Source organism: Ochotona curzoniae, unplaced genomic scaffold (assembly GCF_017591425.1).
Source record: "Ochotona curzoniae isolate NIBS_2020 unplaced genomic scaffold, NIBS_Ocur_1.0 scaffold_4701, whole genome shotgun sequence".
NCBI lineage: Eukaryota > Metazoa > Chordata > Mammalia > Lagomorpha > Ochotonidae > Ochotona > Ochotona curzoniae.
The window spans coordinates 1,037,408-1,060,785 of NW_024467122.1; the positions used below are offsets into that span (position 1 = coordinate 1,037,408).

The window sequence follows — 23,378 nt, forward strand, 5'->3', positions numbered from 1 at the left end:
GTATCGCAAGCGCCATGTTCAGGTGCAGGCTCTGTGATCCACATGCTGTGACTGCTCTGTGTGGGCCAGGTGGCAGGCAGGGCCATTCTACCTCCTGCACAAAGCCCGTCAACAAGAATGAACCCAGGGAACATCAGCCAAGATGAGAACAGCTGAAATAGCACTGTAGGAGCCACACTGGGCAAAAGGTGCCATGCCAGGCCAGGGCTCCACATGGGCAAGCTTAGGAAGTTCATGAACAGGGTTCATTTTTATCCTTGTGTTCCTTCAGAGGAAGACCACCCCAAATGGGCAAAACTCATGGCAAAACACAGTGCACCTTATTGCCCATCCAAAGATGGGGCTGTCAGTCACAGAGACAGCTTTGGCAAGCTGCACACTGGGGCACCCGGAGGCCATCGGACCTTTGCTGAGACAGCTCATGTCCACGGCAGTCCTGTCTGTCCCCAGTGATGTGTGCTGGCTGGTAACACTGTGGTTTCAAGTCCCTTTCAGCCAGGAAGGCCTGCCTGAGCTCAGGGCTCCTCCCAGGTGTCCAGAGCTCCATGATGAAAGGCACAGGATAGATGTGAAGGGTAATTGGAGTCATCATAAATAACGATAATGATGATAAATGCTGGTGTCACAGGGAAGAGGCTGGCCGGCCATATGGGAGCCCGCAGCAGCCAGCTGCAAGCTGGAAACACAGCGTGTCCAGGCCAGCAGGACCCTGGGGTCTGAGGCCATGGGAACCCTTAAGCCAAGACCTGGAGTGAGGCCCTGACTGGGGGCGTGAACACTTGCAGCGGAAGGAACTGCTGCCCTTACTCCCCAGGCTCTGAGGCCGCCTCAGGCTAGTGGGATCCTTTCCCAGAAAGGCCAGCACAGAATGTGTCCTCCTCATCCCAGCAGGAACACTTGGAAACAGGGTGGGAGACAGGCCAACACCCCAGGGGGAGGCAGGACTCCATGTCAGGTTCTTCCTGTTCCCTAGCGAGTCAGCATGTGGAAAGCCAACTCCAGCAAAGAGCTAGGCTGCATGGGAAACTGGCCAAGTGGGATCAAGGCCCTGAGCCATCTTTGGTCCATTCAGGTTGAAAAATCTTGTGAGTAAACTCCAGGCTGCTTAGGTGGGGAGGCATCCCTCACTGAGGACTCAGAGCTGTCCTCCAGAGCCACAGGCACCCCACAGCAATAGCTGACTCAGCTGGCCATAGCTTACCCAGCTCTAGGTCTTGGGTGCCGGAACTCTGGTCAGTGCTTCCTGGTGAAGGACATGGCCCCCAGGCCTCTTGTGCATACAAGGGGGAGGCAGCTACAAAGGGGAGAAAGGGAGGTCCTGCCACTGCCCCACTGAGCAATGCTGGGCACTACAGAGCCTAGAGGACCCGAAAGATCAGGAGGCCATGGCTGCCCATAAATCACCCAAGAAAGACATGGCTGCCCATGAGTCACCCAAGAAAGATGTGGCTGCCCACCTGTCACCAAAGGAAGATGTGGCTGTCCAGCTGTCACCTATGAAAGACGTGGCTGTCCAGCTGTCACCAAAGGAAGACGTGGCTGTCCAGCTGTCACCTATGAAAGACGTGGCTGCCCATCTCTCATCCATGGAAGCCACGACTGCTCATCTCTCACCCATGGAAGCTGTGGCCGCCCACGGATCACCCGTGGAAGTCATGGCTGCCCACCTGTCTCCCCACTCTGTGTGGACTGACTCCACCTCCACAGTCCACAGCTTCACTATGGTTGTGTTATCACAGGTCAGCATCGGGAATCTGCTGTTTCTATCATCTTTACAGTTTTAGTCTTTGTAGTTATCTAGGTTCTATGACAGTCCAGTCTCACGTGTGTAACAATTTCTTAAGAAAGTTACAGCTCCACCTTTCTTACACCATTCTTTTACTTTGTTGTCACAATTTTATGTCGTCAAGATTTTCTTTCATTTTTATAGTCTCCTTATAATTAGCATTTCTTCATAATTCTCATTTTATTTCCTCTACTTCATATTAATACTGTTCTTTTCTGCATTGCCTATACTTATGTTTTTCCTTCTTTAATACTGACATTTTTCATTGTAAACATAATTTAAAATGCAGCTCCTGAATTTTTTCAATATTTCTGTTTATCCTATATTCTGTTTTTCTTTTTTATAGATAAGAGGTAGTGTCCATCCCTGCAGTAACAGGGATTTTCTATAACCTCTAACGGGCCTTGCGCGCCAACTACAAAGCTGGAGCCAGGCCTGTGGCTGCTGATCCTACCACCTTGGGGGCTTCTCTGAAACCTGGGCCCCTGCCCACAGCCCGCCTCGACATGGAGTCATCCTCCCCACTGTGCACCCAGAAGCCCACAGGGGCTGGACAAGGGCCAGCTGGGCTACGACCCCAACCACAGCTGAACGCAGGATTCAGAGAAATGCAATGAGAGTAGGAGCGGCCAGGATGCTGCCGTACTTGCCACTGACGACGCCATCCGGGTTCAGCATGGGGATGATTTTGAAGATGAAGGCCTCCCTCAGGAGCCTTGCCACAGGGTCCTCGCTGACCAGGAACTCCAGGGTCCCCTTCACCACCCAGCTGGCATTGCTCTCTCCTGGGTGGACCCGGGCAGTGATCACCTGGTAGGGTCGATGTCCTGCAGGAAAAAGGACACGGGCAGCTCAGCCTCAACACCCTTTCATTTCTACCTGGCACTTGCCATGTGTAACCTGCCCCCGCTGCTCCTTCCCCTGCAGGCTGTGAGACTGCGGAGAGGCAGAAGCTGTGATCAGAAGCCCGGGCCTTCTGCACTGAGACGAGGAGCCAAGGGGCAGAGCTGACACCCTCAGGTTCTCCAGGATGGGCTTGGCATTCTGGGACAAGCAGCCAAGAGGCAGAGCTGACACCCTCAGGTTCTCCAGGACCACAGGCCTGTGCCTCGCCATCATCATTCCATTGGCTGTGCATCAGCCCAGCTTCTTGGCAGCTGGTTCCTCACCTGCAGCTTGAGGATGGACACTGACCACCCCCATCACAGTAAACTGTTGTGAGTGCAAAGTGCTCAGGGCCTGGCTGCCCTGCAGTCCCCTCCCTCCATGTTCAGTAACAAAACCTCCCACTACACAGCGTCACCAGCCAAGAACAGACAAGATCTATGGTGTGCTCACCATGACACTGAACCCTGCGCCCGAGAGAGTGGGGCGGAAGAGCGTGTGTCTGGGAGTTCAAACTTGGGATGTGCATTTTATCCCTTATTCTCTCTGTGAAGGAGTCAGGAAAGCAGGCTGCCCAGCCCTGGGGCGTGGCCAGAGAACACCTCCAGGAGAGAGGACAGGCTGGCCAAGGTGACACCTGACATGGCATTTGGAGGCTCCTGGAATCAGGTGGAAAGTGCGGCTTGACTGATGAGTGACAATTGATAGCTGCCCCGCCCCACTCCTGCCACCATGAACTCAAGGAAGGCTGGGGGCTGTGTCTCCTCTAACCCCTCGTCCAGTTTAGCTCCTTGCTGACATCTTTTTCCTGTCTTATTCTCACCCAATTCGTCAGTCTCCCTGAACTCTGATGACAAACACAACATTTGCCAAGTATAAATACCCCCACTGCTGAGCAGCCGGCAAACCATAAACGTCGTTTCTTTCCATATCATTCACTCACTGAAAGTTAAATACGTCCTTTCCCTACCAAAACTAAACCGTTCATAAGGAACACACTGCCTGAAGCCAGGTACTAAGGAAGATGGTAACGAATACCTCCTGATCACGGAGATAAAAGAAGATACCAGAAGAAACCGTTACATCACAGAATCCTGCTGATATCACCATGAGCTATGATCGAGAAGGCACAGGCCTGTGTGAGCTGGCTTCTGCACTGATCCCTGTAGCCAGGACTGTCGCCCTGGCCAGTGCACCGCTCTAATCACAGCAGCAGCAGGCCACTCTGGTCCTGCGGGTCATCGACACAACACCCAGCTGTGTGTTGCCTCAGGCAGGGGACTTGGGCAGACTCAGGCATTCGAGGGGGCACTGAGAACACCACGGCCATCATGGTGTTTGTTCTCCCAGAGGAAGTGGCACTGGCCAGTAGTGACAGATAGAAAAGCAACAACAGTAAGCCAGTGGTCCTGCACGCAGAGTTGCACAACAGCTCCACCCAGAGATGCGACATCAGGCACAGTGTCTTCAGGGTAAGAATCATCATGCTAGACCAGAAGGTGGAAAGAGTTTTCTAAGAAGACATGCCCCAAAACAATGGCTGACAGTCGTATTCAAATGAAAGAAAAGGTATGTGTGGCTGAGGCAAGGGGCTAGAAATGGCAGCACAGGCTGGAGGAGCCAGCACTGTGGTATGGTGGGTTAAGCCATTGCCTGTAATGCTGGCATCTCCCATGGGCACAGATGCATGCCCTGGCTGCTCCATTTCTGATACAACTCCTTGATCATTGCCTGGAGAAGCAGCAGAAGATGGCCCAGATGTTTTGGCCCCTGACTCCCCTGTAGGAGATCCAGGTAAAGCTCTGAGGCCTTGCCTGGACCAGCTCTGGCTTTGGACCATCTGGGGATCTGTCCCCACCTGGGCCGGCTCTGGTCGTCGAGTTCCCAACCTCCACCTGGCTCCCAGTCCCCACCTGGCCCGGCTCTGGTCGTCGAGTTCCCAACCTCCACCTGGCTCCCGGTCCCCACCTGGCCCGGCTCTGGTCGTCGAGTTCCCAACCTCCACCTGGCTCCCAGTCCCCACCTGGCCCGGCTCTGGTCGTCGATTCGGACCCACCTGGCTCCCGGTCCCCACCTGGCCCGGCTCTGGTCGTCGAGTTCCCGACCTCCACCTGGCTCCCGGTCCCCACCTGGGCCGGCTCTGGCTTTGGACCATCTGGGGATCTGTCCCCACCTGGCCCAGCTCTGGTCGTCGAGTTCCTGACCTCCACCTGGCTCCCGGTCCCCACCTGGCCTGACTCTGGCTTTGGACCATCTGGGGATCTTCGAGTGAACCAGTACATGGATCTTTCTCTCTCCCTCTGCAACTCTGACTTTATAAATAAATAAACAAATCTTTTAAAAGAAATGTAAGCTGCGGTCAGACTGGTAAGGTCCCTCCTTGCACATTTTGCTTGGGATTTGGGCTCTGTCCTGACAGTCCTCCACAGGGAGTTGGCACTCGGGGTCTCCTGGTGTCAGGACTGGAATCTACCAGAGAAACGCGAAGTTCGCAATATCATATGCATGTACAGCCGACACAGCTGGCTCCCGTTGCTGGCCCTCCTCCCACCCTGTCCTAGACCACACCCCTGCTTAGGGGTTGGGGGACATTTTCCCAGACTAAAGCATACAGTTTTGGGGATTCTCTACTAGGTGGCCATGGCCATGTACTCCAGTAGTGGCCAACAAGAGGGTGACACTGTCATTACCAGACACCCTTGCCCTCTGCCTTCTTCCCTCCAGCTTGGTCACACACGTGACAGCCTCAGGGGAGGAGCCAGCTTGCGGATCCAGGCCATAGGACAGTGACCCTACCCCATGGCAGCTGTGCCACATCTCCTTGGCTTCCTCAACACTCCCAGGTGGCTGAAGACCATTAGCCTCTATCCGGGTCAGCCATGGTCATCGCGTTTCTGCCACAAGCTCTGGTCTGCCCCAGGCCTCGATATACAAGCCTGAAGCCAGGCCCGCCTGGAGTAGCCAGCAGTCAGACGTGCCCTCTGAGTCGGGAGCAAGAATGAGTGTGAAGGGCCCGAGATGCTGCTGAGGCACAGGGAGTCGGAGCGGGCAGCGGTGCATCACAGGAGACCTGTCCACTAAGGGTCCGCTCCTGACAGCTCCTCAGGCTCTCCCGAGTCAGAGACCCTGTCCTGGCAAAGGCGGGGGGCACAGTGGGAAGAAAGCTGCTTTTTCCACTCGATTCCCAGGGCTGCCGCTACAGCCTCTCCTCTCGTACCAGAGATGCGCGCTCTCTGTGTCCAGAGCAACAGGGCAGGAGGGAGACTTGTCTCAGGGCATTTGGGCTGCTACAACGGGCACCCCCTGCGGGTCAGGGCCCCTCCTTATGCACAACAAGCTTTATTCCTCACAGTCCTGGGGGCCACAGAGTCATGTCTGGTTCTGAGATGACCCTTTCACAGTGGAAGGCATCAGGGTCTCCCTGGGCCCCTGCCACGACACTAACCCCAAACAGCCTACATAACTCCCACAGGCACTGTCTCCGAATGCCTTCACCTTCAGGAACAGAACTTGAACATGGGACACTGGAACAGATACAAACATCCAGTCTGCTGCAGCTCTGGTGTTCTGGAATGAGACTAGCCGTTGACAAACTGGAGCTCTTTAAATAAGCTTGCTGAGGGAGATACAGCTAGCTCATAGAGCACAACTGAAATTAACTGGAGGTCAGCGCTCCCATCTCCTCATCCGCTCACAGTCGCTTCCTCTGCTTCCCGGGCAAGCTGTGCTGGCACAGCAACAAAAGGCTCGTTGATGAAGCTGTACCCAATCAGCAGCCTATTTTCAAGGCTGACAACTCCACATCACTCTCGGTCGTTTCTGAACGATGTGCGTCCACGGCATGTTGGACGACATCAGTAAGTGTTCCTAGCCCAGCGAGGAGAAATGAAAAAATAGCTGAGGCTCTTGTAAATCTGCCATGCACACGGGATGCACACTGTCCGGCCGGTTGGTTTCCGTTGCCTGATGGGCCAAGGACGACACGGGGCATTCGTTAGCGAGACCAGCCGGCTCTCCTGGAGTAGCAGCACAGCTCTCTGCAGAGCCAGGCTGGAAATCTGCTCTATGGCCACATGCCACAAGACCCACCAGGCTGCTGGACTCCCCGCAGAAACAAGTAGTAAAGCGGGGTTTTGCGAAAGACACAGGCAGCCATGAAGCATTTCCAGTGGCTCTCCTCTTCTCTCTCCATGCTGGAAGGCAGCTCTGCAGTCAGCCTGGAGAGTGGGCCCCTGGGGCCCTTTGCCGTGGCAGCCAGCAGCACGCTAGGCAAACCGTTATGGACACGCTGCAGCTCCTGGGAAACACAAGCCCCATGACTGACAGCTTCAGTCTTGGCAACTGACCTCTACTCAGAGGCTGGCAGGTAGAATCAAGCACCTGCATTCTTTTTCTCTGCAACTGATAAAATGTATTCCAGAGACTACCACAATCAACAGGAGAATCATGGCTTGGCTGAATTTGAATTCCTATCGCTACCTGTTGAATGTATGCCAGTGCAAATGAAATTGGTAAGGACTAGAGAAGCGAGGGTGCTGACCGATGCTGAGCAGAGAGCAAGCAAAGGCCAACGGACAGATGAATAGGAACTGGATATGTGCATGATGATATGCAAGCACATGTGTGCCCAATTATATAAACCTCCAGCCGGCCAGGCCTGCCTTCTCCTACCAGCTACAAGCTCCTGCTGGCACATGGTGGGATTCTCCGAGTTTCAAGAGAAATAAGGGTTTTAGCCCACAGTCTGGTACATAGGCCAGGCACTCAGGTAATTATGACCCAAATTGACCACAGACTCTGGGCATGCTAGAATGCAATGGAATTCTCTTTAAGACCATGTTTATAATAAGACAAGCAACTGGAACCCAACGTGGATCAAAGCGGAGAAGGGACTGGCCTGCGGAGCAGAACGTCACTCGGCTGTCAGCACCGACACGAGAGGCGCTCATGCCATTGCTGCGTGGGGAGGAAGGGAAGCGCATTGCACTGTGGCAGGATTCCACCAGCAAGTGTCCATGACACAGACACATCCACACGTGGGGACTGTGAGTGACTTCTGTGCCTTCCTGGTCCCCTCCAGGAATTCTCGTCATTTCAGAGTCATGTTCATTAATCAATGTTCCCCAGGCAGCGTGGCTTCCACGGGCAGAGGCCCACCAGCAGGGAAGGGTACAGAAGCCACCCAGTGACTAGGACGCACACTGGCCACATCCGACAAGCCAAGCTCACGTGTGCCAGACGGTGGCTTGAGTGGGGCCTGTCCCCTGAGGCCTTAAGTTTGCATGTGCCAGGTGGTAGCTTGAGTGGGGCTTGTCCTCTGAGGCCTCATGGACTGCAGATTTGGTCCCGGTGTGGCGACATTAAGAGGTGGCAGCTAAGGGAGAGGCCCCTGGGTTATTCGGGTGTGCCCCTAGAACTAGACAAGGTGGTTTCAGAGACCCCAGGTTTTCTTGCAAGAGTGAGAGCTCGCAGAAAGCAAGGCGGGTAGCTCTCTACTCCCTGGCAACCTCACCACTCACATGAGCTCCCAGCGCATGACCGTCCACACCACGAGCGCAGACAGGCACCCCAGCAGAGCCGGCCTGGCACCCTCTTGGCCTCCAGCCTCCAGAAGACGGAGCTGCATACATCGCTTGTCGGTGTAACCTGCCCAGCCCCAGACACGTCATTACTGTGACTGGACATGGATGACAGGCCTGGTGAAAAACGGAGTGGAGTGGCAGAAAGGTCTAGGCAGACACATACCAACTGCTACAGTCCTAAAGTACAGTTCCGCGCGGAGGGGCAGGGTGGTGTTCTGACTGGAGCAAGTTACAGGAAACCACAGTGATAGGGACACTTCAAACTTCCGCAGCTGTGGTCAGGAGGACAAACTGGCCACATGTCACCTCAGAGCATCTCCCGAAACGCACAGGTGTGGACCAAGAGGACTGGCTGTCACAGCCGAGGAGCCGGATGGGGAGCAAGTGCGAGTGGGCACTGAGCGACTGTCCACAGATTCATCACATGCCTTGCGCTAATGGTCACCCACGAGGTAACACCCTGTGCTTACAGCGTACCACAGCACCTGACCACATCGATATAAAAAAGACCCTTATGAAAACAACTGACATAAAATAAACATCATGGTCCAGTGAGTGCTGACATGTGGTGCTTTAAAAGCGCATGGCCATGAACTCTAACACTGTTATCCCCTTAAATCTTGCCCTCGTAATCCAAGCCCCAGTCACTGCACACCCAGCCTAGCTCCCTGCTAGGCACCTGGGAAGGCTGCTGAAGACGGCCCGAGTGCTGCAGCCCTGCACCCACCGGAGACTCCCAAAGAGCCCCTGCCTCCTCGCTTCCATCTGGCGGAGAAGCAGCCCCTGGAAGGGCTTTGTCCCTGCCTCTACCCCTCCTGTGTAACTCTGCCTTTCAAATAAATAAATCTCTAAGGAGATTTCTCTCCTTCCCATCTCTGGAGTCCCGTAATGAGAGAACGACACAGGACAGGACCTTCCTGCAGGCTTGCTCAGCCTGGGTCTAAGAGCCCTCGGTGCTGCGGAACACAGACGCACGCTGCTGTCAGTCACAGGCTCGTGTCCCGGTGCACTCGCGGCAGGGGACACACTGTGTGGGTCTGTTCTTCACCTGCCCCTGAACGTTGCAGACGTTTCTGGACCACGGAGAGTAAAGCTGTTCCTGTCACCGCGTAGTAGCCTCTCTTGAGGGTGACCACCTGCGCGGTGGAGTCGCTGAGCAGCGGAGTCGGTCCCCACTGTGCAATACCATCAAGAGGCGCCACCACGCCCGGCACAATGCCACCCCACCTGCACGACTGGCCTTGTCATGTGACCTCCTACAAAGCAGCCCTCAGTATCCCATAGCTGTTTCAGCACTCCAACGCGTTCCCTAATGTCTAACGGTGTAGGAAACGCCCCTCGGGTTTGCTGATCACTTGCATATCTTCTTAAAGACAAGGTCGGCTCAAACCTTAAAATCAGATGGCTTCTCCCATGATTGAGGGTGGAAGGGTTCCACATATTTTCTAAATAGAATTCTTTAGCAGAAATAGGTTTAGAAAATTCTCCATGCCTTTCTCTTGCCTTTGTGCATTTTGAAACAGAAACATTTTTACTTTAGTAAAGGCAAAGTAATCCCTTTTTCTTTTGCAGTTGGAATCTTTTGCATGCTATCAAAAACTGTGTTACGATGGTAAGAAGGCTTTTCCTCTGCGAGGTTTACAGCCTAGGGTTTGACGTGTAGGTATGTTTACATTGGCTCCTGAGAGTGAATTTGGGGTCACTGTGTAACGTGAGCAGTGAGATTCATATTTGCCTTCTGTGTCCCTTCAGGGGTTTCTATACATTCAATCCCAACTTCTGCAAATAACAAAAGCTTCATTTTCCTTCTGAGCCTCAAAGTTATTTCTTTTCCATGGATCTCTAGGGGGTAGGAAGGTATCTTACCGGCCAGGAGATAACCGGCGATGAAGAGGCCCAGCCAGGGGGGCAGATGTCACCAGTGGAGTCTGAGCAGAGGCCATTGTCACTCCAAAGGCCGCCCAGGTGCAGGGCAGCTCAGCCTCCCACAGGACAAGAATTCTCAGCCCCCAACATCAATGTGGTGCTGAGGAAAAACCCTGGGGCATCATGCTGCCTGGGCTTTCCTACACAGGGCAGGGTGTCCGTGGCACTGGGGCCACCTGCCCCTGTTCACCTCAGAAGCAAAACACCAAGGCTGCGGACAGTGGCACAGGTCACGTGCAGAAAATGTCCTATGTTACTACTGCTAAAAGCTCCCGGTTGTAAATTAGGTCACATCATTTCAAGAGACTTCTTAGTATCCATGGAAATGAATACATACATTTCTCCTATATCTGCCAATGTGGGGAACTGCTCTGGCTTATTTTCATTTCCTTTATAGAAAATTCCAAATACACACAATGGTATTGATTACTCAGGCTTCCGGCCTCATTCATGCTCTCAGCTACCTGCCACCTCCTGCCAGATTGTTTAGAAACACGCCAACTCGGTCAGCACTGACAGCTTTTGTTCAAGTTTTAGCTGTGTTACACTCCTGGAATAAAATTAACTTGATGAGGACATATTATCTCTCTGCGTAATCCTTGATTCTACTGTCACTGGGACGTTTGATCCTGTGTCTCCTGAGGGTGACTTCCTTATAATTTTTCTTTCTTGCAATGTCCTTGTCAGACTTAAATATCCAGACGATGGTGACTTGGAAAGCGTAACCCCTTCTTTCCCTTGTGGAGTAATTATAAAGATGGGATGATCCATTTCTCTGCTAAATATACAGTAAAACTATGTGGTGGAGCCATCTGGGCCTGGAATTGTGTCAGCTGATGTTAATAACAATCTATATTGTGTAGCAAAAAAATCAAAATGACCAGAAGCACACGCCCACTCCATCCATTCAGCAATTCGGATTTCCTGTTTCTTCCCGTGTCAGCGCCATCATTGCACTTCACCCTTTCGCATCGGGCCACGTGAGATTGTTGGTAAGCCTTTTTCACTGTTTTCAAGCATCTCAGGTCATGCCTGTTTTTTTAGGATACTAGGATATTTTTTCCTCAACCCATTTGAAACATAATCTATCACTTCTTATCTTTTCCAAGCGTCAACTCCTCTTTGTTGATTTACTTTACAATTGTTCTATAGGATTTTCCTAATTTTTATCTTTCCTTCCTTTCCCCTTTTAAATATGTCACTGTTCTAACGCTCCCTTCCCTTTAAAGGAGCATGAGGTGGCATTGGGGTCATTGTCACAGCATACGGTGAGCTTTGTATGTCACCCACGGCCAAAGGACACCTCAGTGGGTGCGATGCTCCACAGCCACCAACACTTAGAATTTGTAGGTTCTTCCTAGCACGTGTTTGTCCTGGGAACCACTGCGACAGGGGCCCCACACCTCTCCCCTAGGACTATGACTTTTGTTTCTCCTTGCAATGTTGTCAGTTCTTACTGACTTCAAGCTTACACTATCCGTGATCACAGTGCTGGCCTAACCCTACGCTGCTGGCCACTGGGGTGGTTGGAGCAATAATCTTTGTGAGTTTAACACCAGCACGTCATGACTTGCTCTCCATTTGTCCTTCCAGGAGATCAACTGTCTTCCTGTTTGGTACTTTTTTTTAAGTGGGCATTTTCCCCACCATTCATTTTTTTCCTTCTCTATTACTTTAGTAATTACATATCCTTTCATTCTTCTGTAGTTGGCTAGAGACTGCAAAATGTAGCTTTGGACTAGAACAATGTGATATCATATATACTACATTTTAATTCCACTGTGTATCTTAAAATCCACATGACACAATTATTGTTTTATAAAGTCAATGTTAATTTAGACTAAAATACATATTTGTCCTTTCTATTGCCTTCACTCCTTTCTGTACCTTCAAATTTCCATCTGGTTTTATTTTTCTTCTGCCTAAAACATAAAATCCCTTCAGGATTCCTCCCAGTTCAGGTCTGCTGGCAGAGAACGTTCTGACTGCGTGTCAGAAAATGAACTCATTCATCTTTAGCCCTGGAACACCTCCTTGCCGGGTCTGCATCGCACGGCCTTGGAGCTGGCTCCCTGCTCCCTGCCGCTCTCCGCGGCGCCCCCGCGGGCTGCTGCTGTATTAACAGTCCTTTGGGTATGCAGAAATCGGCTCCCTCCCCTGCAAAAACAGTACCCCGTGCTTTGTTTCCTGTGTGTGTATTCCCTTCATAAGTTTTCCCAGAGAACAGAGGAGTTGTTGGATTTCCAAGCTCTGAAACATCCTTACACTGTTTTCTGTCTGTTCTGTTTATTGTGGGGCTTTCCAGAAAGACAATCCTAACACCTGCAATTAATGAAGTATCTTTTTCTCCAAAGTTGAAACTGCCACTTATTCCTGATCCATTTCCTCCATTTCAGAAGAGACAAGCCTTTTAAATCCATGAGACGTCAGCTGACAGACAGACAGAGTTCTGGTCCAGCTTGCTAAACCATGTGAGCTTCTCTGGCCACATTTGTAGCAGCTGACAGGCCATTACCCACGCCACTCCCCTGTCCCTGGAACTGAGCAAGAGCTGTGAGATGGGTATCCCCCTTCTACTCGTTTCTTAAAAAGATGTGCTTATTTAATTACAAAAGCATATTTACAGAGAGAGAAAGAGAGAAAGAGAGACAGAGAGAGATGGATCTTTGATCCGCTGGTTCAGTTCCCAAATGGCTGCAACAGCCGGTGCTGTGCCAACCCAAAGTAGGAGCTGGACCTTTTCCAGGTGTCACACATGAGTGCGGGGCTGCAGGCCTTGGGCCAGCCTCCACTGCTTTCCCAGGTGCATTGGGAGGGACCTGGATCAGAAATGCAGCAGAACCAGCAGCCAAGTGAATGCTAACATCACAGATGAAGGATTAGCAAGAAAAGGGAGCAGGAGAGACACCTGGGTGTTCCGAGTCCAAGTCCCGTCTGCACTGTGTCCTGCCTGCTTCTGTGTGTGGGTAGTGGGGAGGAAGCTGGACCCTGCCCCTCCAGCCACAGGCCTCATGTCATCATGTCCAGCAGGGCCCTGTCGTCATGTCCAGCAGGGCCATGTCGTCCATGTGCAGCAGGGCCGTGTCATCCATGTGCAGCAGGGCCGTGTCATCATGTCCAGCAGGGCCGTGTCATCATGTCCAGCAGGGCCGTGTCGTCCATGTGCAGCAGGGCCCTGTTGTCATGTGCAGGAGGGTCATGTCATCATGTCCAGCAGGACCCTGTCGTCAAGTCCATGTCCAGCAAGGCCCTGTTGTCATGTCCAGCAGGGCCGTGTCGTCATGTCCATGTGCAGCAGGGCCCTGTCGTCATGTCTACCAGAGCCCTGTCGTCACGTCCATGTCCAGCAGGGCCCTGTCGTCATGTCCACCAGAGCCCTGTCGTCATGTCTACCAGAGCCCTGTCGTCACGTCCATGTGCAGCAGGGCCGTGTCGTGATGTCCAGCAGGGCCCTGTCGTTCATGTCCAGCAGGGCCATGTCGTCATGTCCATCAGGGCCCTGTCGTCACGTCCAGCAGGCTCGGCCAAGGAGCCCACCTGGCAGATCTGGGGGTGCTTCACCATGGCTGGTGGATTTAAAACAGGGGGGCACAGGAGGCTGCAGGAAACTGAAAGCTGTGGCATCTGCTTCAGAAAGCTCTGAAGTCCACTCTGAGGAAACTGCTTTCCTGTCACACAGAGTTCCTGTCACACAGAGTTTATTGCTCTCTCTCTCTCTGGAAACATTTTGAACAAGAAAAGGATGCTGGGGGGCCAAGCACCTCAAACAGAAGCAAGGTTCCCCTGCCACCTTGTTTTGGGGCTGCTGGGACGACTCTGCTGCAGGCTGTGGTTTTCAGTTGGTGAGGGGTGAACTTAGGTACAAGGATGCTCAGCAAGCCAGCGGGATGCCTCTTGCTCAAGCCAAGGACTGTCCTCCGCAGTGCAGTGTCCCCCAGGCTGCTTAGGGTGCCCTGGTCCTTCCCAGCTACTCAGCACAGCCCCACCCAGAGTACCCCAAGTCCTGAAACAAAGGCACTCTACCCAAAGCCCAGGACCTCAAGTCAGCACCTGGCACCACTGGGAACCTGGCCAGCAAGCGCCCAGCAGAGCAGCCCCACTGGTCCGCAGCTCCAAGGGTCACACAGCCCCCACGTCTGCAGAGGCTCTGAAAGTCCCAGGAATGCGGACAGGTCCACAAGAGGATGACAGCAGTGCTGCCGAGGGACTCAGGACCCTGGGAGGCTGGCTTACAGTGGCAGGTGGGAGGAGGGAGTGTAAGAAGGCAGGGCAGCAGGGATTCTGCTGGCAGTTCCCATGTAAATGACCACAGAGCTGCTCTGCAGTGCTCAGCCTGCACAGTAACCTGGTGGTGTCTGCAGCTCCCTGGTTGCCTGGCAACCTGCCTTTCATGTCTGGGCATCTGGATGTTCCTGCCCTCCACGTCAGGTCCACTTGCAGATGACTAGGCAACATGAAAGAGCCCTGGCAGGCCAAGCGCCAGGAACGCTGGGAACCTGCTGAGCATGGTGGGTTGGGGGGGGAGTCTGCTCAGAGCCTGCCTGGGAGAGGTTTGAGTGGCTGAATGGAGATCTACCCTATAGACCCTCAGGGTCCAGCTAGGCTCCTGCCAGCATCCCACGCCTGTCTCTGGCCCCATCTCCAGCATCTCCTCTGATTTGCAAAGCCCTCCCCCAGGTCTCGGGAATGTCAGGGGAGGCAAAAGCTGGGACACAGCCCAAGTAACTGGACCACCAATTTAGATGACTGGACATGGGGAAGCCACCCAACATCACCGTCTCCTCTGTCGCCTCATCCAGGCAGGGGGGTCCTGCCCAACACCCACATCACAGCCACCCATCCCATGGGTGCCATGTCCTGACAATGCCACCCATGGGGGACTCTGCATCCGCCTCATGGCTGCTTCTTTAAACCACCCAGGAGCTCCCAGTGGCCCAAAGGAAGGTGAAGGCATCCTCAGGTACAATACCCCTCAACTCCTGCCAGCCCAGAATGGGGAACACAGCACAACAGTGCTGCAACCCCCTCACTAACAACTGTCCCACCACTCCCACAGGCTCCGTCCACTGGAACTCCACTCATGCAGCCCACACAACCCTGCGTTCTCTCTCAGCCTCCCCCTGCCCTGTCAAGGCTATGCTGGCAGTGGACAGCAGATTCACAGAGACCAGACTTGGAGCTAGCTTGGAGCTGGGGTTCTAACCCAGGTTCCAGGCCCCAGACCTCACAGACATAAGACACACTGACTGCCTCCCGCATACCCCAGAGCCCTCCAGTGCCCTTCCTCATCTTCCAGCATCCTCCATGGGCCCTCCAGTGCCCTCCTGTACGCTCCTTCATCCTCCAGTGCCCTCCAGTACCCTCCTGTGCCCTCCTTCACCCTCCTGGGCCCTCCTATGCCCTCCGGTGTGCTCCTTCATCCACTTTCATTCTCCAGCATCCTCCAGTGCCCTTCATCCTCCTTGGCCCTCCAGAGCCCTCCAGTATCCTCCAGTATCCTCCAGTGCCCTCCTTCATCCTCCAGTGCCCTCCAGTACCCTCTCATACCTGCCTGCATCCTCCAAGTGCCTCACACACCCACCTCTTCGCCAGTTCCACTGGACTTGGAAGTGGAACAGGTATCTCCCAAGATGCGTGCCCCTCTTCCTCCTCAGAGGCTGAGACATGCACCCCAGGACCTGCTCCCCTGAGCTGCCACCAGTTCCTCCTCTCCTAGCAAGGGAGTCCCAGTCCAGCCTGCCCCACACCTCTTGTTTTCTCCCCTGCCTGGGTAATGGGAGCCAGCATCAACACAGGAAGCCACCCATGGACCTTGCCTCTTCTGTTCCTGTCAGTCACTGCAGAATCCGAAAAAGTAGTTGAGTTCTCAAAAGAAAATGCATTGGCTCCAAATATGGGACCATTAAACTCAAATAAATGCTTAATTGTCCCCAAAATTACATCAACGGCACTAATTGTGGAATTCAGGATTTGTAAAAGGAAGGAGGGAGGGGGAGAGGGAAGGGGCAGGACCTCGTGCACAGAGTGGGCAGGCTTGTCCTGAGCCATCAGCTTTCCCAGCAACATCTGGGTTAGAAAGTTCCCAGCATGCCACCTCTCAGCAGCCAGCAAGAACCCCCTCCTGCCTGGCCTTCAAACACCACCAGGCCCATGCCCAGGTGCCTGCACTGAGTCCCCAGAGATGGAGTCCATGCTTGAATCCAGCGTGGACTGAACCGAAGCACCAACTGCTCTGAGAAGCTCCAGTTCTCACACTTGGGTTTAGAGCAAAAGGAGTTGCTGGAGGACTCCTGGCCAGCTCTGCCCCAGTGACCGGTCCTGATGCGATGGCAAGCCTGTGGCTGGCAGTGTATCTGTGTCCGTGAGGTCACTGAACAGGTAGGGTGCACCAATGGTCAGCTCCACCTGGCGTTTCAGGTACCACGGGGTCTTGGACCAAACATTTCCCACAAGGCTGAAGGAGGCCTCCCACGCGCTGAGCTTCAGGGCCTTATTCACAGAACTCAGAAAATAATGGTACCTGTCTCATTGGATTACTGCAGAAATTAAGTGTGATTATGCCCATAAGGCGTTTCGTAAAGTATATAGCACACATTAATTGTTCAATAAAAGCAATTAAGCTGTATAATTACTGACATTATTATTAAGAGTTATTATTCCCACTATCGTAAATTAAATGTGTGAACGCATGAATGATTAGCGTGGCCACATCCAGTTTGACTGAGAATGACTCAGGTTTAAGTTAAAAGGGTTTCTCTGAAACACAAAACAGACAGGAGAAAGTGTGGGAGAGCGGGCCTTGCCGTGGTCACGTGTGTGATGACGTCACCTGCCAGGGTGCTCTGTGCAGGCCAGCAACTTTAAGAGCAAGGAAGGTTTCAGGCAGGTTGGCCACCTGGGGTGCCAGGCCGTGAGGCATCCTGGGCTGCCTGGGACTGCTTAGGAAACCCCCCAGCTTGGGCAGACCAGCCCAGGCCACTCCAAACTCCAGCCAGGACAGCCCCAGCGGACACTGGACCACCCAGTGCCTGGCCAAACAGCCCCAGCGGACACTGGACCACCCAGTGCCTGGCGAAACAGCCTGGGACCCCCGTGTGTAGGGTGGTCACACGCCCCTCTGTTGAGAGGCAAAGGAGTCTTGAGGGTCCTGCCTGTGGATACAGGCCCCAAAGGAGGAGGAGGAGGTTGAAGGTTGCAGAAAATGAAGGAGGAGGAGGTTGAAGGTTACAGATCTCCCCTCACACAGAAATAGCTTCTGCGGCAATCAACAGCCATGGGAAAAAGAAAGTCATGGAATTTATGTGACAGTTTAACAGGCCTTTGTGAAATACGATATTATTCTAAGGTTTGCCTGAGCAAAGCAGGCGGCACGTTAAGGTGACTTCTGCTCCAAGACGACAAAGGTCCCATAACTCCACCTCAGGAATTTGACCCACACTGCCCGGCTGAGTGACCGAGGACGCTCTGTGGGGGGACCTCCATGGTGATGAAGAGTGAGGTATGGTGTGGGCACATCCAGATGTCACACCCACCCAGCATGGTCCCTGCCCCACGCTGCCTGGCTGAGTGACCGAGGACTCTCTGTGGGGGGACCTCCACGGTGGTGCAGAGTGAGGTACGGCGTGGAAACACCCAGATGTCACACCCACCCAGCACGGCCATTGGTCCCAGTCCCTGCCCACACAGCATGAGGACAGGACTCAGTCACCTTCCCACAAGGACAAGTGTTTCCTCCAGGCAGTGACACCAATCACGCTGGTCAGTCTGCTGGTTTCAGAGGAAAGCTCAGGGCAGCCCCCCGGGGACCCTGCCTGGAAGAGGGGGGCTTCAGCTCTCAGAAACTCGTGGGCAAAGCAGCCCCCAGGGCACAGCAGTGTTTGTCGCCGTGCACAGTGACTTGGGGCAAGCTTGTCCAGGACATTAGCACGCCAGGACGTGGAGACTCTCACACGTCACCTGCACCAAATAAGCTTGTCAACCGTGGTAACAGAATGCCATGAGAGACTCTGGGGGCCCAGTACAAATAATGAAAATACGAGCTGCCAGCATCGGTGACCAGGAGAGAGTTCGCTGTGATCTGAGGCGCTGGTGTAGACCCCGATGTCGGGCCAGAGGGGAGCCAGTGGGGTCTTTGCCAACCAAGCTGACTCCTGGGGAGGAGTCCTGCTCAACCCACCTCAGCAGGATGGGGGTATCCTGAGTCACCCTACTTGTGCTCCCAAGCAGGCACATATGCAGGCAAGCGAACACTGACCTGGGTTGAGACTGCTCCCTTCAGGTAAATGGATTAAACACACCTTCAGGGACTGTGTGGGCGGGCTCAGGCACAGCAGGAAAACCTGGCCACCCTGCCCCACCCCTAGTCGAACCATGTGGCTTCCCTGCAGTGAGGTCACAGGTCCCCACAGCCACATGCTCACAGACGGCTTCAGAAACAGGAGACTGGAAGGCTAGGAGCTATCTATGAGACTTCGCCAGACCCACAGACAAGCCTGGTCCTGCTCCGGCCAGCATCCAGGCATTGGCACTGTGCAGCATGCTGGAAGAGGCTGCCATGCTCAAGAGGAGCAGAGCTGTGGAAGCCAACCAGGTTAGGGTTAGAGAACATGCAGCTGGCACCTTGCAAAGTCTACACCATGGCACAAGCCCTCCAGGCCTCAGGTGGGCTGGAGTCCCAGGCCTGGTGAGGAAGGAGGGGGCAGGTACCAGGAAGGGAAACCACAACTGGGTCACTCCAGGACCAGGTAGCAGATGGAGGAGCTTCCGTGCACGTCCATGGTTGACTGGGCACTCAGCTGAGCTAACATGAGGTCATCCCGAAACAGCTCTTGACAAAGGTGCCTCTGGGAACACAAGTCCACAGCACAGACAAGGAGTCGCAGAGAGAAGGTGGTCCAATGTCTGGCCTGAGGCCACAAGGGCTGACCCAATAAGGGCTGGATGCCCCTGGGACAGCCCTGCTTCCAGCTGGCTGCTTTCTACGTGTGCAGGAAGTTCACCCATGGTGGGGGACCCCGACACAGCAGCAAGGCGGGGGCACTCGGGGGGTCTCCTTTTGGCCATGGACACCTGGGGTGGCTCAGAAGGACAGCCCCACCCTGTCCCAGGCCTCTGCTGAGGGCAGTCACTGCTAGCATTGCCGGGGGACCCCTGAGTGGGAACGCAGACACAGCAGAGCCACTCCCAGGCATGAGGGGAGCAAGGCACACCCTGGCAAGGAACTGCCACTGTGCTCCTCCTGCGACAGCTAGGATGGTTACATGATCACTGGCAAGGAGGCCAGCATGCAGCCCTCTAGGTGCCCGTCAAAACACACCCTCCATCAAAGCCATGCCAATCTTCCCACTGACATTTCCTCCTGGACACGCATCCGAGTCTCCAGCACGAGCCTTGACTGGGGCAGTTAGTCCAGGTCACTGTTCTCACAAGTACTACTTCTAAGTTATCTCAGTACTCCAGACAGAGCAAACAGGGTCTCTCTGTCTGCACTCAGCAAGACACAACCCTGGCAGACACTGGGAGCTCCTACAGGGAGCAAGAATCCAGCCCTGTCCTCGCAGCCCAGCCCCTGCCCTTCTCTGCCTCACAGCCCAGCCCCTGCCCTACTCTGCCCCTCACAGCCCAGCCCCTGCCCTTCTCTGCCTCACAGCCCAGCCCCTGCCCTTCTCTGCCTCACAGCCCAGCCCCTGCCCTTCTCTGCCTCACTGCCCAGCCCCTGCCCTACTCTGCCCCTCACAGCCCAGCCCCTGCCCTTCTCTGCCCCTCACAGCCCAGCCCCTGCCCTTCTCTGCCCCTCGCAGCCCAGCCCCTGCCCTTCTCTGCCCCTCGCAGCCCAGCCCCTGCCCTTCTCTGCCCCTCGCAGCCCAGCCCCTGCCCTTCTCTGCCCCTCGCAGCCCAGCCCCTGCCCTTCTCTGCCCCTCGCAGCCCAGCCCCTGCCCTTCTCTGCCCCTCACAGCCCAGCCCCTGCCCTTCTCTGCCCCCTTTGGCCTTGCTGTTGCTCCTAGTCCTCTGCCTGAGGACCCACTCTGCCATGGGCCACCTGCCCCCTGCCTGGTCAGCCTACCTTCTCTGCTAAGACCTAGAGGAGCTCTCTGACATCTAGCACTGCCCAACTCCCAAGGGATGGGGGTTCCCGACTGCTGGTCCTACCTCTGGGGGCAGGCTGACAGGCTCACTTGTCCCTCCATCTCATCTCTGCCCATGGCAGGCCAGCTTCTGAGTGTTGGAAGGGTGCCAGGGCCTCTCTGGGGGAAGTAATTAATCACACTGTAAGAGGCATACACTTGTAAAGCAAATTGCATATAAAAATTCAGCCCCTGGTGTTCCAGGCGGAATATCACCAAACTTTTCCTAAGGATGTGTCGATTACACTGCCATGTGTTAATTAGGTGAGGGTCGATGAGGTGTGTTTGCAGAAGCAATGGCCCATTAGGCTGTCTGCCATTTGAAAGGGATGTGGGATCCGATTCAAGCCCTGGTATTGCTTTGACCACTTAATTACATGCCAGAGGCTATGAGAAACAAGACAAAAGGAAGGGGGTAACAGCATGATTAGGAGGTTAGAGCAGCCATGCCCAGTACTCTAACCAGAGTCCACTCCTCCAGAACCCAAGGCCTGCCGGGGTGGGAGGCTGTCTCTGCTCCTCACTTCCTCCTACACAGAGCCCTAAGACCCCATCCTTGTTTTGAGATGTTCCCAGGGAAGCCTGGCACCGGGTCTACTTTCCGCGGGGACAGCTTCTCCTTTGCAATCCCAGAGAATAACATAGATGCAGTCGGAAGAGCAGAAATCATGGAAGGACACAGAGCCTGTGTTCCCACTGTGGACAACTGCTGAGCAACTTGTCTTCCCTGTGTGCCCTGCTTTCATTTCACTTTCAATGCTTGTTAAACACTCATTGCTTTTTAAATCTCATGTCTGCATGCCTGTGCGATGCGATCAAGATTAGATGACACATCCTTCATACAAAGGAAGAGCACCGGACCCAGGAGCAGGTCTGCAGGCAGCAGGGAAAGTCAGGCAGTGCCCCACAGACAGCCCACTGACTCCACCTGGCCCTGGGCCTAGCTCTCCACTGCTGCAGCCCTTCCAGCCATACAGGAACACCAACTTCCCAAAATTCCCCATCTCTGGGCTTGCACACCTGCACAACTTCCTGCCTCCCTCTGCAGCAGCTGTCCCTAGGCCCGCCTTCCAGTGGGTACTCGGCTGCTCTGCAGCTCCGACTGGCTTTGCTCAGGCCAGTCAATGCCCAAACCAACCTACAGACCTGACAGTCCCTGGTCTTTAACCATCAGCTCCATGCTGACTGTTCTCCAGGTCAGATCCCCAGCGCCTGGACCTTGGCTCTGAAATACAGACTCTTGGCCAGCAGCCCCCACAATGCATGCGTGCCTCTGTGGGCCCTCTTAGCCACCTGCCAAACACAGCCTCTGGTGTGACAAGGGAATGTACCTGGTGGGGGGCCATGCAGGTCACAGAACTCTGTGCTGTGAGACGGACCAGGCTGCGCCCTGCCGGCAGAGAGGTGCAGACAGAGGAGTGTGGAGCAGGTCAGGTGTGTGACCAGTGGGCATACCCTGGAATCCCTGGGCCATTCATTCATCCTGCCACCAAGGATGGGGCACGGGGAGGGCAGGGAGGAACTAACATATGAGCAGGGAGCTGCCACTGTGGAGACCCATGGGTTCAGGCAGGTAGGGAGTTCCCACCGTGGACACCACCCTGCCACCCTAGCGCCATGTGGTCCCACCGTGGACCCCACCCCGCCACCCCGGCACCATGTGGTCCCACCGTGGACCCCACCCCGCCACCCCGGCGCCATGTGGTCCCACCGTGGACCCCACCCTGCCACCCCGGGGCCATGTGGTCCCACCGTGGACCCCACCCCGCCACCCTGGCTCCATGTGGTCCCTCCATGGACCCCACCCCACCACCCCGGCACCATGTGGTGACAGTGCCCTGTGGGCTGGGCTTGCTACGTCTCACCTGCACTGACCTATAATTCAGCACAGGACAGGGTGATTTCTCAATGAGGAACCGAGTGTTCAAATATCATGACTGATACGAAATCACATTGCCCTCTGCTCATAAAAGCTGCTAGTGATCTTGGAAATTGCCTCAGAAGTCATCTGAGATGAGCCAGGACATGCTTAGATTGTCAGCCTGATGAGAGCGGGGATCTACACAGAGTCAAGTCCCCTGTTGCATGGACAGGTTCACATCTCCTGGCACTGTGGGGTGACTGCTCAGCTGGCAGCCAGAAGGGACAGTCACATGTATCATTGCATATCCGCGCTCTGGGTTCCTACACGCAGTTCCTCAAATCGTCTGCCATGTGCTGTGAACATTACTGCACCGGCTTGCTCCTGGTTCATAATTGTGAACTTCAAAGGCTGTCTCTAGTGTCCCTCTAATAAATCAGCACAATGGGGATAGATTTCAGCTTTGTTGAGCTCTTAATTTCAGCCCCAAATAGCTGAATTTAGTCCAATTATCTTTATTGGCATTACCGAATTTCTGCACAGCCATTTCAGCCAGCTGACAGTGTTTTAATTCCTTCTCTCCCCCTGCACCTGCTGGTCTGGAGGTGATGAGGCTAACATGCTCTTCCTGTCCTCTCTCTCCGGCAGCTTCAGGACTATTTTCACATCTGTTTTCAGTGATTTAAATCTTCAACACCCTTCCTCTTCCCCCAAAAGTCATTTACAACATCTTACCTCCTCCAAAACATGACAGGAATGTTGTCATATTACCCGTTGAATAGAGACTTTCATCTTGTTATTGCCGCCTGCTGTTTATCATGGGAAGTGACCCACTGGTTTGTTTGGCGCTCCCTGCTGTAGTGCCCCTGTCTGATGCTGTGTCACGATGCCCATCTTCTGTGGTTCACTATCCCTACTGAGGCAATCCACCAAGCTCTCTCCTATGGAGGTCACTGTGGACGGAGGCCTCTCCCTCTCCTGCAGCTGGAAGGATGGGATCTACACTTTGCTCTCCAAGGACACCGTGCCTTCTTGCTAATTCATGTCTTCCCATCATGTCCTCTTCCCTGGAGAGGTTTGACATTTTCTCCTGCCCCTGGTCCATTTTCTCAACATGGCGTCTCTGGACACAGACAATCCCACTCCTGCAAGGTGCTCAGAAGGCTCTTGGGAAAGCCTCAAGTCTCCCTCTAGTCTTCTCAACCCTCAGCTCT

General features: G+C 54.3%; 1 protein-coding gene across 1 annotated transcript in view; it reads right to left on the minus strand.

Moving 5' to 3' along the window:
• AGBL1 (AGBL carboxypeptidase 1) overlaps positions 1 to 23,378 on the minus strand; it is a 472,681-nt gene that overhangs the window by 298,471 nt on the left and 150,832 nt on the right. The window contains exon 19 of the mRNA XM_040969772.1: positions 2,433 to 2,613. Coding sequence (XP_040825706.1) covers positions 2,433 to 2,613 — 181 coding nt within the window. The remainder of the gene's footprint in view (positions 1 to 2,432; positions 2,614 to 23,378) is intronic.